Below are 21,367 nucleotides of genomic sequence, written 5' to 3' on the forward strand. Positions count from 1 at the left end.
GTACCTATAAGCAGAGCCAACAGCAGCAGCAACGGCAGAATCCTTTATAAGTCCTATAGAGGTGGACAAAGGGGTCATGCCCGTGGTCGTCAAGCCTCCTCCTCCTCAACTTCCTCCTCTAATTCCCACCCCCCACCTACAACAGCAAAGCAGCCCTAGATCCACCATTCTGGATCATGCGGGTCCTGTAGGGGGTTGGCTTACCTATTTTCTACGAGATTGGAAATCGGTTACATCAGATCTTTGGGTTTTCAATCTCGTAGAGCAGGGATGTGTGCTGGCCCCCCTCCTCTTCAACCTGTGTATAGCAGACCTCCCGACGACCTTGGATGACACAAATAGCCATCCACCAAAGGTGGGAGGCCAAACACTAAGCAACCTATTGTACGCCGACGACCTGGTTCTCTTTAGTCTTACGAAGGTCGGGCTACAAAGGCTTCTGGACAAACTGCTTAGCTATACGAAACTGAACCAGCTAGAGGTAAATCTAAAGAAAACGCAAGTTGTCCCTTTTGGTAAAAAACGCTACACCGGCGGTGGGTGGTCATTCAACAACATTTGCCTCGTCACTGGCCAATCGTACAAATACCTAGGTGTCCACCTAGATTCTAGACGCAACCTCTCAAAACAGCGTCGAGAGATCTCAGTCAAAGCCATGACCCTAGCGGTGTCACTAGGAAAGCTCTCTAAAAAACTCTCAGGTCCAACCCTAATACCTCTTTTAGAAGTAATGAGAGCCAAAATTGGCCCCACTTTATCATATGGCATGGAAACATTTAGGGGTAAATTGAACACCGCTTTGAATAGGCATACGACTAAAATCGATAAAAAGGTCCTCCAGTTACCAAGGTCTGCTTCTGCTGCCCAGATAAGACTAGAGTTGGGGTTACTCAATTATGATGCCTCAGACATTGGAGTATACCTGAACTTCTGCCACAAACTGAGACAGGCGGACCCGGGCACAATGGAATCCTTAGTCTGGTTAGTCTGGTTAGAAATCTCCCAGAAAAACCCAGGTGGAACGTTTGGTCGCCTCTTTAAGGACGCAATTCAGCAAACCCCAGCGAGTGAATTGTGGGCGCTTAACCCCGGTCAGACAGCTTTTAAAATGAGTATCAAAAAATGTGTGAGAATGAAATCTCTAATCATGGACAAAGCACACTTTTCAAAACGCAGCCATGCTTGGGCCCTTTTAAACTCATACAGCCGGTTAGTCCCTGCCTCTTATTTGGCTTGCACATACACGTTGTATCTTAAACGCAGTTTCACCGCCATCAGAATGGGTGATTGGCGATTTCTGCAAGATCTACCCTCATGGCGTCGCACGGCAGAGGTCGTAACCTGCAGAGGATGTGGCAAAGTAGCTGAAACTCTGATGCATGTGGTCTGCCTCTGCCTAGCCTTTATATCCGAACGTAGGTCCAAACTTAAAGTTGAATGGAACAACCAGGGCGTTCGATCCTGTAGGCAAGCGATTATAGTGGCCTTGAACCCTGAAAACACTGTTTTAAACATAAAACTCACAAAATTCATTCAGCTGGCATACTGCTAATGCACCCCCCCATATGTTTTAATCTTGATGTTCTCAACAATAGTTTTTAATTTTGAGGGCGCATAAATTGAAATTCTATCATTGAATTAGGTCTGCTGGAGGTCCTGCACATGTACGGCACTATGGGCAATGGGTACTTTATAAAACGGTTGACGGGAAATGTATCTTGCACAATAGGTCTTAATCTACTCCTTCTCTCATTATTATTGCCCTGTGTATTTATTTTTCTTTTAAACTGTTAAGGACTAAGGAGGCCCAAGAGCGGACAACCTTTTTTTACATTGCTGCCTATTAACTGTGTATGATCTTTCCTTGTTTTTACAGTCGTTTTACAATGTGAACTTTGTAATTTCTTTTAAAGATATAAGTTTATATCTAAATAAAGATACTTTGATTTGATTTGATTGATTCAATCTCGTAGAGAATGGGTATGCTCTTTCCTTTCGGGAATTTCCCCCCAATTACCCTCCTTGCCAAGGTTATTGTTCGGAGGACCACCTGCTTCTCTTGCAGGAAGAGGTCCTGGCACTTTTCAGAAAGGGTGTGATAGAGGTGGTTCCGGAGCAGGAAAGGGGACAAAGATGCTACTGCCGGTATTTCCTGATCCCCAAGAAGGATGGCAGGCTTCGTCCAATCCTGGACCTCAGGGTTTTGAACCTCTTTCTCAAACAGGAGAGGTTCAAGATGTTCACTCTTGCGCAGGTTCTTCAGGCGCTGATGGAAGAAGACTGAATGGTATCGATCGACTTGCAGGATGCGTATTTTCATATTCCGATCCTGAAGTCGCACAGGAAGTATCTCCGTTTTACGGTGGGTTCGCAAAACTACTGCGCCTCGAGTCTTCAACAAGGTGATGTCTGTGGTGGCAGCTGTTGTAAATAATCCAAATAATCAATAATTGTAGGTACTGATTTATTGGATATAGCACAGGACTCTCTTCATCAAGTCCTAGCAGAGATCTGCCAGTACAGTTACATTCACAAATAAATAATTCTAAAAAGAACCTACATACAGGTGTATGTGCACAGAACTAAGAAACAGTGGATTAAAAGGGAAACACTACAATATGAATAAAAAGGGAAATAACATGTGAGAATAAGAATATAAAATGTAACACATTTCCCCTCTTAAGAAAATCAATGGCATAAAGGAATACATTTAGAAACACGTCTGATATTCCAAACTTTTCCATCTTGTGTGACAACACAGTTGCGATTCACTTTCATAATTTTAATGGGCTTACTAAATTTTGCTTCACCTTTGGAAACAAAACCAGGTCTGCGAATCCTTACCCAATCGCCACACTTAAACTCAGGTGTCTTAACTTTCATACGAACATCATAATCATACTTGATCTTGTCTTGCTTAATTCCAACTTTATGACCTACTTCAGAAATATCTGATACAACATTATGAGGAACAGTACTCCTTTTTAACCACCAAGGACACAATTTGGAAATGGGATCTCTACCCCTCAATAACCGGAAAGGAGAAATCTCGGTAGTGGTATGAGGTGTAATCCGATATAATCAAAGTTTCTCCCTCAACCTTTCTCTCCACAAGTTACCAAAAGTCCGGGCCCAAAGAATATCTTGTTTGAGTACTCTGTTGTACCTCTCAACTTGTCCGTTCCCTTGTGGTTCATATAATGCTGTTGTGATATGCTTGATACCACAATCTTTAAAGAATTCTTGAATTTCTGTAGATTTAAATTGTACACCATTATCAGAGATCATCATTTCAGGACAACCTTCTCGAGCAAACAGTTCTTTTAGAAATAAAATCACATTTCCTGAATTAGGATGAGAAATAAGCTTGACCTCTGGCCATTTGGAATGATAGTCAACTACCACAATGGCAAACCTGCATTCAGTGGGTAAAAAATTAAACGGACCAGAAATGTCAATACCTAGCTTTTGCCACGGATACTCAGGCCATTTAACTGGAATCAAAGGAGCTGGACTACATTTGCAAGTCTTGTCACTTTCTATACACTCTGGGCATTCTCTCACAAACTTGTCAACAAATTTATCCACTGCAGGCCACCAAAAATTAGATCTAATCAGCCTTTTCATGGAAGACATGCCCATGTGACATTCATGACTAAGTTTTAAAATAAACTCACGAATCTCAAAGGGAAGAATACACTTCCCAGATCTAAAAACCAAATCTCCTTCAGTAACTAACTCTTCTTTACTATTAAGAAAAGGGAGGAGGAGCTATACTAGCAACCAAGATGGCCGCATAAGCTCTCGGCTCCGCCGACCTCCCCCAGTTGCTCACACATCCTGACGATTATCCTGATTTCTCCCCGGACTCCCGCGCAGCTGATGTGTTCCTGACTCTGGAGGTGCAATCCCGGAATTTCTAGCTGCTTGAATAACGAAGATACGCCGTGTCCCATTCTCAGCCTAACCCAGAGTTGAAGCCGGGGCCTCGGTTTTTAACCCTGCCGGGTTGGAGTTGAATAACATCGGCCGCGGGACGTGGGTGGCGTCCGGTCTCCCGGAGTGGAGTGTTTCTTGTCCGTTTCGGATGGTGGATAGGTGGCAGTCTTATCTCGCAGCAATGGCGGCGTGACGCATTGGTTGCTGTGGTCGGGGATCAGCCGCCCGGAGGCCCCGTTGGGCTCCCGGGGTCGATGGGCTTGGTTCCTTGCTGGAGGCGACGATGTTGAGATCGCGCTTTTGAGAGTGCCTACAGTTGTCATCGGATTTGCCTGTGCCTGGTGCCCCGGAGTAGTCGACCTCCGGGGTTCAGAGACCTGCTTGGTCGCTTCGTGAGGGGCGATGGAGCGGGTGGAATGTATACCATCGCTGCATACTGTAATGGCCGCCATTGGGGAGCTCCATTCACAGGTCACCGCCATCATCCAGAGGATGGTCGTAACGGTTGATATAATCTACCGGAGACCGGACTCCGACCCTTTGTTGGTTCTGGAACAAGCTGTTTTTCCCGCGGAGCGAGAAGCGTCTAAGACGGAGGGCCCCGTGCTGAAGTCAGGCTTGGTATCTTTTGTCGACCCCCGAACGACGGCTAGCGAACCCCGGACTATCGAATCTACATCATGCTTTATGCCGATACCGCCCCAGAAGGATATGGATGATCTTATATTTCGGAGCGAGTTCCCCAGTGCCTGTAGAATTGTTACCTCACCACCTTACTCCTGGATGATTCAAATACGCTCTAGCGCTTTATCTTTGGTGGACTGTGGATATCGTTTGACTCTTAGACTTTGTGTACTATTCTCCTGGCCTCCATTCTTCCGTACTGACTTTGTACTTTCTCAACATTTTGATACTCTCATGGGAATGGCGGATCGAGCGTACAGGGCTGGCATGAAAAATCGCAGTGGCCAGGGTTGACTTTGACTGGATGGGTTTGAACAATGACTTCATTTGATACGGGATTGTAACCTATACTAGCGCGGAAGTTGGGTGGTTCTTCTATGCTCCCCCCCGTCTGATTTTAATCGTTGCATTGTATTATTCTGGATACGTGTAGGGGCGGGCTGCTACTGGCGGGGGGTAAGGGAGACCGGGGGCCTGTTTGATACTTCCTCCTCCACTCTTTCTTCTTCCTTCTTTTAGGTCTAGTTCCGGGGCGACAGGCACACTGCTAGTGGGGATGGGCCGTAGCCATTGCAGGGGTGCAAAGTGGGGGAATTGGGGAGGGGTTTGTTATTTTGCCTTAGTTTAGTTCTATGGCCTTTTCTTTTCTTTCCTTTTTTCTTTTACGAGAGACGGGTTGTTTATCCTGTATTGATTTTCTTGTGTATCGGGGTGTCTGACTTGGTCTTTGTTATTCTGAACTATGGGTGGGTGAGCCCTTCTGGCTGCTACTTCGCTGGATTGTTGATCGTACTTCTCCTTATTGATGTGCCGAACTAAGTTAACACTGCATACTCCTTGGAATTGAATTTTCCATATTGTTTTACTCGCTCACCTATCGCAATATTGTATTCTATGTATGACACCCGATACATGTAAATTTCTCTTGTTTTCTTCAATAAAACCTTTATAAAAAGAAAAAAAAATATTAAGAAAAGGTATGAGTTCACCAGACACCTTGTCCTTAGCAGGCCATCCTTTATTGATAAAATCTCTCACTTGACAAAGTAAAACGTCTTCCTTCATACTTTTTTCCCACATCTCTTTGGATATCAACTTAAAATTTTCAGACACAGACTCTGTAATACTAACCACAACCTCATCATCACCGGGCTCATCAATACTGTTACATGGCAGTCTGGACAAACAGTCTGCAGTGACATTTAATTTGCCCGGAACATACTCAATATCGAAATTATACTCTTGGAGACGTGACATAAGCCTGGCTATGCGAGCAGTAGCTCTAAACCCTCCACCAGGTGACAAAATATTCACTAAAGGTTTATGGTCTGTTCTTAACATGAACCTTGCACCCCAAATGTAATTACGAAAATGTTCCACAGCCCAAACACAACCTAACAGTTCTTTCTCAATAACTGCGTATCCTCTCTCTGTGGTGGTGAGTGTACGAGACGCAAATGCCACATTCCACTCCTCCTTACCTGAACGTTGCGATAAAACACATCCTAAACCGTAAAGACTTGCATCTACCGTTAACAAACACAACTTATTCAAACAGAAAGGTCTGAGAGTAGGAGCAGCCACCATGTCAGCTTTTATAGAATCAAAAGCACTCTGTTGTCTACTGCCCCATACAAATTCCACGTTCTTCCTAGCAAGTTCCCTAATAGGTTCCATTTTAGAAGCAAAATCTTTGATAAACTTGCTGTAGTACTCACAAAGACCTGAAAATGATAGCAATTTATCTTTACAATCTGGTGCAGGTGCTTTTAAAATAGCGTCAACTAACGACTTTTTTGGAGATACACCATCTTTAGATATCGTGTGTCCTAGGTATTCCACAGTTTTCTGAAACAATTTGCACTTTTTACTTTTGATTGTCAAACCAGAATCACTTAAAACTTTACATACATTTCTTAAATGTTCACCATGGACTTCATTGTCTTTTGAGAAAACGAGAATGTCATCTTGGAAGCATTTAACATAACTTCCCATTTCCCTGAACAGGTGAAACATTGATCTTTGAAAAACGGAAGCCGCAGAGGCTAACCCAAACGGCATACGTTTAAATTGGTACAATCCTTGAGGAGTAATAAAAGCCGTTAGGTGTCTAGACTCTTCTGTCAATTCGATTTGATGATATGCCGATCTAAGATCGAGAGTTGAAAAAACTGTGGCACCCCCAAGCATGCTTACTACCTCATTGATATTGGGCAGGGGATGGCAATCAACTATAATATTAGCATTCAATGCTCTCAAATCAATGCAAAGCCTCAAACTTTTATCAGGCTTTCGAGCAAGAACCACTGGAGAAACCCACTCAGATGATTCAATCTCCTCTATTATTCCACTGTCCAACATTTCCTTAAGCGCATTACCTAATTCTTCTCTGACATTAAGTGGTACATTCCTAAGTTTTTGTACTAGGGGTATTGCTCCTTGTTTGAGCTTGATGGCATGAGTAAAACTCATCAATCTTCCTAAATTTTCCGAAAAGACTTTAGGAAATTCTTTAGTTAAATTTTCCCACCTGCAGTCATCCCCTACAGTTACTATAGAACCTGTTTCTGAAAACATATCATTGCATAATGTGACTGGATCTTTACATCGTGGATTTAACATTATTCCCAACTTCCATTGATCCCTCCAACCAAGTACATCAATACCTTTTTTTGCCACATATAATTTAATAACCACAGATCTCCCTTTAAAATAAATTGTAGACTGTAAATAACCAATAAAGTCAATGTTAGATCCATTGAAGCATAGAGCATTAATATCTGGGGAAGCCAGTTCTCTTTCTGACATTCTTGAACCATACTTCTCAGAAAAGTAATCCCTTGTGATGATGGTCCAAGGAGAACCAGAATCTGCCATTAGCTCAAGATTCACATCCATAAAACTCACAATACACTTAGGTGAATTGAGTAATTCTGCGTCAACCACACCGATGTTCATCAATGAAACAACCATCCCACTTTCTTTCATCATTTCTGCATTTTTTGAATGTTCACATTGAACACAAGAAATTTCAGAAGAAGGATAAGATCTCACACATGAAACTTCATTCCTCTTGAAGTGACTAACATTGCGATCACTATTCCCTTTTTTCAAATCCCTACATGCTTTAGAAATATGGCCAATTTTCCCACACTTACTACACTCCTTACCAATAGCAGGACAGGATTTGAAAGATGCAACATGATTACTACTGCCACATCTGTAACAAACAATTTGATTCTTCCCAGTATTCTTATTTCATTGAAAATTGTTCTTTACATTGCTTATAGCACAAACTTCATCTCCAGTCTTGTCATTCTTTACACCCTTAGAATTCTCTTCAATAGTCTTCATCCATTTATTGGATTGTTCAAATGCCTTAGCTGTAGATATGCTTTCCTTTAACGTTGGATTCCCCAAAATCCATAATTGCTCTTGTGTTTTCTTACACTTTACATTCACTATAATCTGGTCTCTTATCATTTCGTCTGTGATTTCCCCAAAATTACAAGAGACAACTAAACATCTCAAGGCAGTTTAGAAATCATCAAAACTCTCAGAATCTTTTTGTGCCCTGGTATAAAATTTATAACGGTTAAGAGCAATGCTGGTAGTTGGTTTAAATCTAGTCTCAACTCGTAGCATGGCTTCATCAAAATTACCTAAATCACCAGATACTGGCGGACGAGTCCTAAAAATAGCTTGCCCTTCTGATCCCAAACAATGAAGGAAAATATTTTTCTTCCTCTCATTCCCCATCCTCTCCCCATCAATAGCTTTAAGATAAGTTAAAAATTCTTCCTTTCACCTATTCCAAGGTATAGGAGGATCACCCTTGCTCTGGAGAAATGTTGATGGAGGATCGAATTGCATGGTAGCAAAGAAATGTAGGGTGTAATACTATGCTAACGAATATATTTATGTGACTATAAAATGTTGTGCTTAGAATACCATGACTAGGAATGTACACACAATTCTACTACTGAAATATACTCATTTTAATAATAATAACGTGTGAAATTAAAGTATTAAAGCAAAGTATTAAAGCTATATTAAAGCATTTAAAAAATGAGCATATTGTCAAAATGAGCAACAACACATTAAATATTCCTTTGAAAGTCAAGATACTTTAAAATCAGCCACTCTAAAGTTTTAAAATCAGCCACTCTAAGGTGATATTGCAAATGTTTTACCACTTCAAAATTGTTACTGCCGCGTTGACGTTGCTGTAGTTGAAATCTTTTCTTTTCAGTTGTTATTATAGCGCCGCGTTATTAAATTGAAATCTTTTTGTTTCTGTTGCTATTTGCGCGTTGTCACGTTGAAATCATTCCGGTGAGCGATTCCCGCGTTGCTGTGGCAACCTAAAATGGCTGCCAATGACGTATTACGTCTTCGCGTAGAAATGCAACGTCGTTTAGCCCAATCCGGTCACAGTCTCGTTGTGACGCAACGTCGCTGTGCTCAACCTCGTCACAGACTTGTGATGCTGCAAAGTCGCGTTCACTCGTAGTCTAGCAGGATTCCTAAACAACAATGGTGTACGCGCGACTGCAGAAATCTTCACGCGGCTCCAACGTGAACAGGTTTGAAAAATGCCGAAATATTTCTAAAATCCGTAATTTGGGAAAGCAATTGTATGGAAAATCCTCGTTTTTACAGCAAAATACTGGTGGCGCTTTCAATTGATGAGCTCACAGTTAAAACAGCGTAGGATGTAGATCTTCTCAAACTGTCTAGTTGAAAGTAGTTGAAAGTTCTTTCCAGCAGTAATAAAAAGTTCAAAATTGCATGAAAATACGCATTCACAAGGCAAATCCCATATGAAGATAGTGATCAGTTGTAGCAGTTTAAGATAATATATAAAGCAATTCTTCAGCTCCAAAAAATTTAGAAATCCTCAAAAATGGTACCACTCCTGTGCTGTAGGTAGAGTAGATAGGTACAGGTCACCCTCGTCGCCAAATTTGTTGTAAATAATCCAAATAATCAATAATTGTAGGTACTGTTTTATTGGATATAGCACAGTACTCTCTTCATCAAGTCCTAGCAGAGATCTGCCAGTACAGTTACATTCACAAATAAATAATTCTAAAAAGAACCTACATACAGGTGCATTTGCACAGAACTAAGAAACAGTGGATTAAAAGGGAAACACTACAATATGACTAAAAAGGGAAATAACATGTGAGAATAAGAATATAAAATGTAACAGCAGCGCATCTCAGAAGGTCGGGGATTCCAGTTTTCCCCTATCTGGACGACTGGCTGATCAAAGCAGAGTCGCCGGAGAAGGTGCTCCATCATTTGCAAGAGACAACTCAGTTGTTACACAGGTTGGGTTTTTCGATAAATGTACCCAAGTCTCATCTGGTGCCCTCCCAGCGCAACCCGTTCATAGGTGCGGTGCTGGACACTACTGTGTGTCGTGCATTCCCTCCTCCTCAAAGGATTCGCGACATACAGGAAATACCTTTATTTCACAATGGAGCGGTTATTCCAGTCCTGAAGGTCCTTCGCCTGCTCGGTCTGATGGCTTCTTGCATTCTGTTGGTCAACCATGCACGCTGGCACATGAGGGCACTCCAGTGGTGCCTCCGCAGGCAGTGGTATCAGCACAACAGAGATCTCAGGGAGTCAGTGAGGATCTCCAGAGAAACTGCGGCGGATCTGTCTTGGTGGGGCGTGGAAGGCAATCTGTCTCAAGGAAAGGCTTTTCAGCTGCCTCCATCGGTGGCCACAGTGATAACAGATGCATCCACTCTAGGGTGGGGTGCTCATCTGGGGGACCTGGAGGTCAAGTGTCTTTGGTCTCCAGAGGAAAGGTTGCTTCACATCAACCGTCTGGAATTGCGGGGTATACGTTTGGCGCTCAAAGCCTTCCTCCCTTCCCTTCGCGGTCGGTCGGTTCAAGTCCTGATGGACAACACCACCGCGATGTGGTATGTCAACAAGCAGGGAGGAGTAGGGTCACGGTGTCTCTGCAGAGAGGCTCTGCGTTTCTGGTCTTGGGTTCAGGACCATCAGATTTGTCTAATGGAAAATCATCTGGCCGGAGTTCTGAACGTACGTACAGACAGTCTCAGTCGGCAGTTCTCGGCCGACCACGAGTGGAGGCTTCACCCGGAGGTGGTTTGTCACGTCTTCCGGACGTGGGGAACTCCTCAGGTGGACCTGTTTGCCACTCACGAGAATGCTCACTGCCCGTCATTCTGCAGCCTCCAGTTTCCGATGCAAGGAGCTCTGGGAGACGCGTTTCAGTTGAGTTGGGACACACAACTCCTTTATGCGTTTCCTCCCATACCCTTGATTCCTCGGGTTCTGAGGAAGATTCTCCAAGACCGGGCCCAAGTTATATTGATCGCCCCGGATTGGCCAAGAAGGGTGTGGTACACAGATCTACTCCACCTCTCCTCGTGCTCACCGCTCTGTCTCCCTCACAGGGCAGACCTCCTCTCCCAGATGGAGGGGCAGGTTCTACACCCCCACCTCCAGACCTTACACCTTCATGCCTGGAGATTGAACGGGGCAACCTGAGTTCTTTTTCTCTCCCTCACGATGTGGTGGATGTCATCTTATCAGCCAGGTGTGATTCCACCAAGTCCATCTATTCTTATAGGTGGTCTAAATTTGTTGCTTGGTGTGGGGAGAAATCCATTGACCCTTTAAGGGCTCGTTTGTCCAATATTCTTCAATTTGCTCTTTCCTTGGCCCAGCAGGGTTTTGCAGTGGCAACTATCAAAGGTTATTTGTCAGCCTTATCAGCTTTCCTTTGTTTGCCGGACCAGCCCTCTTTATTTAAATCTCCAATTGTATTACGTTTCATTAAGGGCCTTACCAATAAATTTCCTCCTACACCTTTTATTGTACCTCAATGGGACTTGAACCTTGTTCTTACGTTCTTGATGGGTTCTCCTTTTGAACCTTTACACACATGTCCCTTGAGACTTTTGTCTTTTAAAACGGTCTTCCTGGTCGCAATTACCTCAGCAAGGAGGGTAAGTGAGCTTCAAGCTCTTAGTTCAAAGCCCCCATTCTTGACCATTCATGCTGAAAGAATGGTTCTCAGGACCACGGCTGCTTTTCTGCCTAAGGTGGTTACTCCATTCCATTTAGGACAGTCCTTTACCCTCCCTACCTTTTATCCTCCCCCTCACCCTTCCAAGGAGGAGGAGAGGCTTCATCGCTTGGACCCTAAGAGGGCGGTGAGCTTCTACCTGGACAAGACAGGGGAGTTCAGGTTGGATGACCAGCTGTTCATTGGATTTGCTGGCTGCAGGAAAGGACGATCTGTGCACAAGCGCACTCTTTCAAGATGGATAATATTATGCATCAAGATCTATTACTCCCTGGCGGGTAAGGACCCTCCTGAGGGTATAAGAGCTCACTCTACTAGAGCAAAGTCTGCTACTTCTGCTTTATCTAGAGGTGTACCTGTTGAGGATATTTGCAAAACCACGACTTGGGCCTCCCTCCACACTTTCACAAAGCATTACTGCTTGGATGCCGAGGTGAGGAGGGACGGTCACTTTGCGCGCTCTGTCCTCCAGGATTTTCTGGTATAGGAGAGTGGACACCCTCCTCCGGGAGTGGGGACTGCTGTGGGACTCTATTCACAAGGTGAGGAATCCACTGGCAGATGTATCTATCAGAAGAACAAGTTACTTACCTTCGGTAACACTTTTTCTGGTAGATACAGTATCTGCCTGTGGATTCCTCACTGACCCACCCGCCTTCCCGTTGTCCACTCTCCTATACCTGACTTTATGTATTTTTATGTATATTTATATTTATATTTACAGAACCTCTTCACACAAAGAAAAGAGCGGAGGCCAGAGGGGAGTTCGTTGGAGGGGCTTTATTCCAAATCAGCAATGTTGAGTGGCGGAAAATGCATTTCGGCAAATTCGAGCCTTCCTCAGTGCCCTGCACCCACATGAGTCACACAATAGTCTATCAGTCCTGCTTCGCTTTTTAAGTAGTTACTTGGCGCCTCTGAGCTCCTCCCCTAAAGTCGTTGGCTCACCTGTTGGGCGTCGGGAACCATTAACCGGACTCCAACTCCCAGAGTGCATCATGTTTATGCACCTGGGTCGGTGGTGTGGGGGGCAGCATGGTATGCTGCCAATTCCAGAGGATAATTGCAGGTATATTTATATTTGTATATATATTGGGTTTTTCATACCTTTGCTACGCACTGTGTGTGCAGTTTTGAATTGTATGTACTATGTACACTGTATATTTGTATATCTACTCTCATTGGTCCGTCCGGGTGCCTCGAAGGCACGGAAAAAAGGGCGGAACTGATGTCATCACGCCGACGTAGGCCTAATAAGGAGTCGGTGACGTCAGCCGGAGTTGCGCGCGATGCCGTGCTCCTATAACGTCGTCCACGCCGGCGTGCTACAAAAGAGTTTTTCGAACGTTGCTAACGCAGGGGGATATTCACAAGGTGAGGAATCCACAGGCAGATATTGTATCTACCAGAAAAAGCGTTACCGAAGGTAAGTAACTTGTTCTTCTGATGACAATCTGAAATATTCTGGTACTAGCAGTTTCAGCTAAATATAAGTGCCATCAACATTACTCTTAATAAACTGTCTTTTGACTGGCACTATATCTGATGATATCACAAAGCTGCAGTACTTCAAGTTGTCACTATGGGCCTCAGTATGATGTTGGTCGGCGGTTCCGACACCCCGATTAGGATGCGACGGCACATAATGCTGTCTGAGACTTCCATTTGTCAATGGGAGCTTGTGCAGCAGGCTGAAAAGGCCAGCAGCACAAGCTCCCATTGAAAATTGAAGTTTGTGAACATCCCTGCACCGTGTGGAAGGCACCTCAAGGTGCCTTCCACACGGTGCAGATATGTTTAGGAAGGCACCATAGGTGTCCCCAGGTCCAAATGTGGAGGCCTTGTAGAAATAGGGGCCTGCTACGTGACTCAATGTTGCTTTCCCACAGCCTTTCCATGTCGTAAAGGCCAACACCGAATGGCTGGCGGAAACCAACACCATAATCCCAACAGCAGAATCGCCGACCGACGCTTTTCGACGAGCTCTGTCAGTTGGAAACTCACTATAATCCTTCTAGTGAGTTTCCGACGGACGGAGCTCGTCATAAAGCGTCGGTCAGTCCCTCCGACTGCAGTCTCCAACCACACTCATTGTAATGCGTCGGTTCGACCGCAGCAGTAGATGGAAGTCGGACCGCAACCGACGAACTATCAGTTGTTGTCCGACCTCCATCGTAATTAGGCCCTTTGTGTCTCAATTGAGACAGATCCGGCGGAAATCTTCACAAAGCTTCAGTGCCTCAAGTTGTTATAAGATGTCCTTATTGAGGGTTCATTTTTTTTACCTGCGATTATGAATTAATTTATAATGTCGATTTTTGTATTTCAATATGAAATAACACACTAATATGTAAAAATATTGCTGGACAAAATGTATGTTTTGATTTCGTATTCAATACTGCCCAGTTATTGTTAATTTATTAGTCTATCCTTTAACAATTGGGAACATATTTGTGCAATGGTTTTGGCACTTAAATTTGTTAAATTTGGGCCCGATTCACAAAAGTAATCTGAGACAAAATCCTAAACGTACTACTTTTGGTATTCACAGAAGGCATTTAGTAGTAGTAAAGTTAGGATTCCTAACTTTACTACTACTAAATCCCTTTTTTAAATACCGAAATTCATAAAGTTAGGATTTTGTCTCAGTTTAGTAGTAGTAAAGTTAGGTATCCTAACTTTACTACTACTAAATGCCTTCTGTGAATACCAAAAGTAGTAAGTTTAGGATTTTGTCTCATATTAGTTCTGTGAAACAGCCCCTTGTCATTACCTTGTGATAAACAATTTCAGCCTATAGAAGGAGACTGCTGTATATTTTTGCTTTTTTTAAATTACTTCAATAAAGCGTGCTGTGGAGAAATTTTAATATCTGCTATATATAATTTATAAGATGAAGTGGAATGATAATGCCTGTTTATTAAGTTAACATTTTGTTTTTGATTTTTTACTAATGCAATAGTTTGTTTTAAAAACAACCTGATTCAGTAAGATTTCATTTATTCAATGTAAAATTAGATTTTGTTTCAATTACTTATAAGATTAATTTAATATGTTTATGGTATGTGTAAGTGACTGAATAGTCATCAGCGCCATAAATGACTTATTGTTGAACTTCCCCAATGTATTATTCATGTTAATTAGCCAGCAATTAGGTTCAGTAATGAAACAATAATGAAGAACATCTTTTTGTGTAGTGTATTTGATGCATGTGATATTTGTCCAGATGTGTGTTGATTTGTGATTTGCATAGTAGTTTCTGAACTGTAAATACATTAAAAGATGAGAAGTGCTTACCAAGTTTTATCAAACCTGTGAATGTATGAAATCTTTGTGATATTTAACCAAAGCACTTACTTCTTTTTCATTAGCTAGCCGATGCTAAGTGAGAAATAAAATAGCTACTGCATGTGAACTCTCATCACAATCACTCTTGACTGGCTGTAAACTAATGTTCACTACATTTAACGGATCAATAGGGATATTTGGATTTGAACTCCAATATCCATCAGAACAAACAGAGAAATTAAAGCCATTCGAAACCAGTAAAAAACAATCATCACTTTAGAAACCAATTCAAATATCTTGATGGATTCAAAGGAAATTTCCTCCAGTGAATTGACTCATACGTAAAGAACTTTGTTTTCCATTTTTATAAATTTACACTACCAGGTAAATATGCTTAATTATCTGTGTTTATTTAAAAAAATGGAAAAATACAGAAAATATTTCTTCTTTTGAATGACTTGCTACGCTGTCAACTGCGATTGTCAGGCTGGTACCCGTGCAGATGGACAGACTAGAATATAGGTATTCCCTTAAGAAACTGGAGCTGTGTGTGTGTAGTATTATAATGAAAATGTTTTTATATGAGTATATTTTTGACTTGTAGCTGTAAAACCCATCTCCCATCCAAATGTAGCTGTAATTTATCAGTTAAATAAATGTGGAAATACAGAAGTAGAAACTTAATTTTTTCACTAACCGCATAAAAATATGAACCAATGTAAGGCAATATCTAGTATTGGCTGTTAATGTGACACATAAATTCACAAGTATATTGTCCTATCACGTTTTCAGAGTACACAGTATGGGAAAAGTGGTGTGGATAGTGCAGGGAGTACTCTTTATACCCCTACCCATATCACTAGGGCTACGCTTGTTGATTCACTGAATACTAAAACCCAGTTAGATGTGCGAGATACCCACAATGTGTATGAAGAAATGGACATGTAATGAAATTCATTGGAGATTTTGTGCACGTTTTCTCATTCTTAAAACTTAAAATTATTCTAGTATTCATCGATTCAATAATTCCGCCCTACCTATCAATAACCTCTGGGCAGGGGAGCTCCTTACCAGACGCCCTGCCTCATTGTTGTGCAGGTCTATGAGGGTGCGGATATCGCTCTGCCCTTTCTTCCTCTTTGCATCCATGAACTGCTTGGATTTCTCGTACCCGTACTCCACGTCATCTCCGCAGCCCCCCCACTCCCAGGCTGTGCCCTCTGAGGTCTGGCCCGGGAAGGGAAGAGGTGGCGCCCTGCTGCGTATCACTTCGCAACCGCACTGTAGCAGTTCCCCCATGCTGCAGGCCTGCGTCACAGCATGGATCACCCCTGCTGCGGTGATGGCGTACACGAAGGCCGTCTCTCTGATGTCTGCAAGAAAGAGAAAGTCATGTCACTGTTCTGCTTATTTGTATTTACTCAGAAATCGTTTGAGTTAGCGGTACTTAGCAGAAGTGTCACCAGTAAAACAATCCAGAATATGAATATCTCGACCAAAGCAACATCTTCCCTAGTTGTCCAAATGTAACAAACCCTTTGATGCCTAAAGGGAGTAACTGTTGTCATCACCTTATGTCATCTGTCTCTAAATAAGAAGTACAGTCCTGATGCTATGACAATACATGACAATCTCTTATCACCATCAAGAGAAGTCCTCAGCCAAGACACAACATCAACCTACCAGGGAACAAGAGGTAGCCATGACAACCCTGAAAGCATGTCTGATTAACATAGAGTTAGAAAAATAATGGCTTAATAATGTCAAGTACAATAACAAAGAATTTTGTTTTAATGTTTGTGAACTAGAAAATTTGAAGGAAAACAAAACAATACACAAAATCTCGACGTGAATCTTGGAAATGTGTTCATTCCATTGCTTTCCCTACCATTGCACATGAAAAAGAGATAGGTTCTTTGCACACTTCCATACCCTTTGAATTTATATCTCCTCAATGGCTTCTATTCAGGAGGATATATCCAAGTATTCTCTTTGACAGAGAACATGGGCCTTGATCTCGCCAATGCAAAGCCCAGCTTCGTTGTCCAACTCACCACTTACCACTGTTACCTTCTTCACTTGATGCCTTACTCTATTATGAACATGTATACTGATCGCAGCCCCTACTGCTACGGAGACCATAACATAGTAGCTGACCACAAATCCTATAACTTGATTCCTGACCCTATACCCCCTTTAATCACCTTCCTTACTTCAGACCTCAGTTTTTAGGTCTCGGCTAGCATAGGCTGCGCTTGCGCAGTCTCGCTGGCGAGATTTTATGTTTTCTAGTAGTGGGGCTGAAACCAGCCCCTCTTCTCCATTGGCTGGCTTCCTAAACGGCGGCCAGCCATTGGAGAAGAGGTTTGTCTGTCAATTTAAGCCCTGTCTTTTTGGGATGGGGGGGCGTGTTTTTTCGATTCTTTCTCTCTGTGACGTCTTCAGTCAATCAAAAAAAACACCCCCCCAATCCGAAAAGGACAGGGCTTAGTTTGTTCGTGTTTCCTTTGTTTTTAAGTATTATAACTTATAAAGCGCTTATTAGCGTCCTAGCGGGTGCCCACCCCGCATACTAACTTTAATTTTGCTCTCGAGGGAGCCTACCCCTCGTTTTTGCACCATGAAAATTGCCGCCGCAGCCCGGGCTTAGCCGGAGGCAGCCTCTTGCTGATGTGGGCGGGGCCGCGAGACAGGAGGAAGCGGACGGGAGCCCACCCCGCGCTCCTGAAACGTGAAGTAGAGCGGCATTTGCACCCGCTGCTCCCGTGCTGTGAAGGAGAGCCCCGTGGTGCCGAGGGAGCCACGGAGAAGAACTGCGGTGGCTGGCCCGTTATAAACTTCTGCTTCAAGGTAGACGCCGCTGGATTTGAAACGATCTCTTACATTTGTTTTGAGCTGCTGGTGGAGGGCACGTTATTTTGTGGGTGGCCGAGCAGGCTTCAGAAAGCCAGTTGACTGTTGGACAGGCATGTGGCAGGTGATGAGCGCAAAGCAGTCGTGTTAATAAAGTACCGCTGAAGGAAGGAAGGAAGGGGCCCTGGGGTCGTGTTGGGCACAGTGGTGAGCGAGTCTGCTTACGTATTTGTGTGTTGTCTGCCTCCTCTGCTGGGGATGGTCAGTGCTACGCAGGCTTGGAGATTGTGTGTGTGGCGATCTAGCCGTTGCATGAACTTCCTATCATACCGCATTACTTGTTCATAACGGGTTTTCTCCTCTCGTGAACTGTGAAGTATTCCACGTGCTTCACAAGGGAGGGCGATGCACTCTTCCTGTGCCATGGGGTTGTGTTTTTTTCTCTGAGTCTGTTCACTCTGCCTCTCATGCTGCAGGGCTGTTAGTGTTTCCGTGGATTCACTTGTTCCTGTGATTGCCACTCCTGTTTGCCCGTGACCCAACTGCTGCTGGTCCAGTTGTTTAGTACAGTGATGCGAGGGTGAAGTACAAATAGCGTTGTGTACGCAATCGCATTGGGGTCTGTGAATCGCAGACTGCCTACCGTTAACTGTCTGACTAAGGTGTCAGTTTAATATTGCCAAATATTGAGTGTCACATGTAAGGAACTAGGTTAGATGGTATGAACTTGTGTGGAAAGCTAGCAACTCAAACCACTTAGTGGTATGTTCAAGCACGTCCAAGTGAACAGGGTTGTCCAAAGTCAATCCGAGACCCTTGCCATATTTTCGGACTTCATTAAATAAAACGACATACAGTAAATTGAAATGTAATGAATTTATATATTTATAGGGAATCATTTTGGACCCCCATCCAGTAAAATATCGAAGTAGCAGGCTTGTGTTACTCAACATTGTTTGGGCAATCTGCGATTTTTAAAATAATGCTCGTTTGTACATATCTGTAAAGTCACTCAGTACTGCTTGCTGCTCGTTCATTGTGAGTGGTAAGCTCCCTCGTTGTGCTTGCTTTTCTTGCCTCTGTTCCCTGGTTGTTATTGTTTTTTCTTGCCTCTGTTCCCTGGTTGTGCTCGTTTTTTCTTGCCTCTGTTCCCTGGTTGTGCTCGTTTTTCTTGCCTCTGTTCCCTGGTTGTGCTCGTTTTTCTTGCCTCTGCCCCCTGGTTGTGCTAGTTTTTCTTGCCCACGTTCCCTTGTTGTGCTCGCTTTTATTGCCTCTGTTCCCTGGCTGTGCTCGTTTTTCTTGCCTCTGTTCCCTGGTTGTGCTCGTGTTTTCTTGTCTCTGATTCCTGGTTGTGCTTGTTTTTTCTTTCCTCTGTTCTCTGGTTGCGCTCGCTTTTCTTGCCTCTGCCCCCTGGTTGCGCTCGTTTTTCTTGCCTTTGCCCCCTGGTTGTGCTCGTTTTTCTTGCCTTTGTTCCCTGGTTGTGCTCGCTTTTCTTGCCTCTGCCCCCTGGTTGCGCTCGTTTTTCTTGCCTTTGCCCCCTGGTTGTGCTCGTTTTTCTTGCCTTTGTTCCCTGGTTGTGCCCGCTTTTCTTGCCTCTGTTCCCTGGTTGTGCTAGTTTTTCTTGCCTCTGTTCACAGGTTGTGCTCGCTTTTCTTGCCTCTGTTCCCTGGTTGTGCTCGCTTTTCTTGCCTCTGTTCCCTGGTTGTGCTTGTTTTTCTTGCCTCTGCCCCCTGGTTGTGCTAGTTTTTCTTGCCTCTGTTCCCTGGTTGTGCTCGCTTTTCTTGCCTCTGCCCCCTGGTTGTGCTAGTTTTTCTTGCCTCTGTTCCCTGGTTGTGCTCGTTTTTCTTGCCTCTGTTCCCTGGTTGTGCTCGTTTTTCTTTCCTCTGTTCTCTGATTGTGTCCGTTTTCTTGCCTTCTGCCCCCTGATTGTGCTAGTTTTTCTTGCCTCTGTTCCCTGGTTGTGATCGTTTTTCTTGCCTCTGTTCCCTGATTGTGCTCGCTTTTCTTGACTTCTGCCCCCTCATTGTGATGGCTTTTCTTGCCTCTGCCCCCCTGATTGTGCTCGTTTTTCTTGCCTCTGCCCCCCTGATTGTGCATTTGAAAGAATATAATCATGTAAAACAGTTGATTGGTCTTAGCTGGAGACAGTTCTGACAATACAAAGTGCATGTACGTCAATGCGAGATATAAAACAAATAACAAAACTAGGTATAGAAGATCAGCACTACACTTCAATTACTGTACTGCTAGCGTGTGTGTGTGACTCTGTGTGTGTGTGTTGCTCTGTGTGTGTGTGTGTGTGTGTGGCTCTGTGTGTGTATGTGTGGCTCTGTGTTTGTGTGTGTGTGGCTCTGTGTGTGTGTGTGTGGCTCTGTGTGTGTGTGTGTGGCTCTGTGTGTGTGTGTGTGTGTGGCTCTGTGTGTCTGTGTGTGTGTAGCTCTTTGTGTGTGTGCGGAGTTTTGTGGGTGTGTGGCTGTGTGTGTGTGTGGGTGCAAATGCAATAGGTCTTGCATTTGCGAGAGATTAAGCTATCACTCTCTACTACTCTCTAATGCTTACCTATTGCCATTGTAAATGACAATACCATATATTTATCGGTTTAAAAAAAAAAACAATAAATGAAAAAAAGGACGTTTGCAATGCCAATAGCTCTAACTTTAACAAAGACGAGACCATTGCATTGTAAATGCTTGTTCCTGTTTCCAATGGCACACCTTGACTGTTAACTACTTGCCCCAGAGTGTGCAGTCTCCTAATCTCTCACTATTGATTACCCCTGAACTCTGACTCGTCTCAAATTCCTGATCCCACAAACGTATTCGATTTGCAAGTCAAATATTTTGTAAATCAAGATTTTTGACTTGCCAGTCGCTGCCCAATTCATTTGGAATTTACGTTTGTTACCATCCGGGTGGTAGAAAAGAATCAAAACATTCCTAAATTACATCTTCGTTACAAAATGTTACAAAGTCCTCATTTAGGTTACAGACTCATTTGAGAAGAACACAGAGCCCCGCTGTCATAGGATCAAATCTCCACAACAAACTGAAAAAATAATATGCCTTCTGCACCTCTGACCTCTAGTTAGGAGACGTTATATTATCCTGCGGTAAGAAAGTTGCTACAGATGAGGACTGCTCTACAGCAAGGATTAGCATGGACACAGCCAGGACTGTGTAAATGGTCCAAACCCCACAAATATTTACTCTGAGAAATCTAGGAACCACCAACTATTTGCAGGTAAAGGAGGGCTCACAATTCTCAGCAAACAACTTGCAGTGTTCTAAATGTTTTCAAGTCCTATCCTGGAGTGTAGGGCACCGTAGGACGGGTGGCATTTTTCATATTTACCATGTATGGATTCTAGGCCACTGTAGAGACAGTAAAAATTGTATTGTCTCTCATATGTAGATAAAGTATACATTGGTGCTCTGTTTACAGCAAGAGGCAGAGCGCATGTTTGCTTTCCTCTGTGCAATTTAAAAATTGATTGTAGTCCCTAATGGTGTTTGAAAAAGCAAATAA

At 43.4% G+C, this 21,367-nt stretch overlaps 1 protein-coding gene and 1 long non-coding RNA gene across 10 annotated transcripts in view; one reads left to right on the top strand and one right to left on the bottom strand.

Moving 5' to 3' along the window:
- Positions 1-21,367, top strand: part of LOC144822101 (uncharacterized) — a 1,825,698-nt gene that overhangs the window by 218,284 nt on the left and 1,586,047 nt on the right. The gene's annotated exons all lie outside the window — the stretch shown is intronic.
- Positions 1-21,367, bottom strand: part of WNT6 (Wnt family member 6) — a 657,721-nt gene that overhangs the window by 42,774 nt on the left and 593,580 nt on the right. Inside the window, exon 3 of the mRNA XM_078679225.1 lies at positions 16,061-16,362. Coding sequence (XP_078535351.1) covers positions 16,061-16,362 — 302 coding nt within the window. The remainder of the gene's footprint in view (positions 1-16,060; positions 16,363-21,367) is intronic.

The sequence above is a fragment of the Lissotriton helveticus genome, chromosome 3_1, assembly GCF_964261635.1.
Source record: "Lissotriton helveticus chromosome 3_1, aLisHel1.1, whole genome shotgun sequence".
Classification (NCBI taxonomy): Eukaryota; Metazoa; Chordata; class Amphibia; order Caudata; family Salamandridae; genus Lissotriton; species Lissotriton helveticus.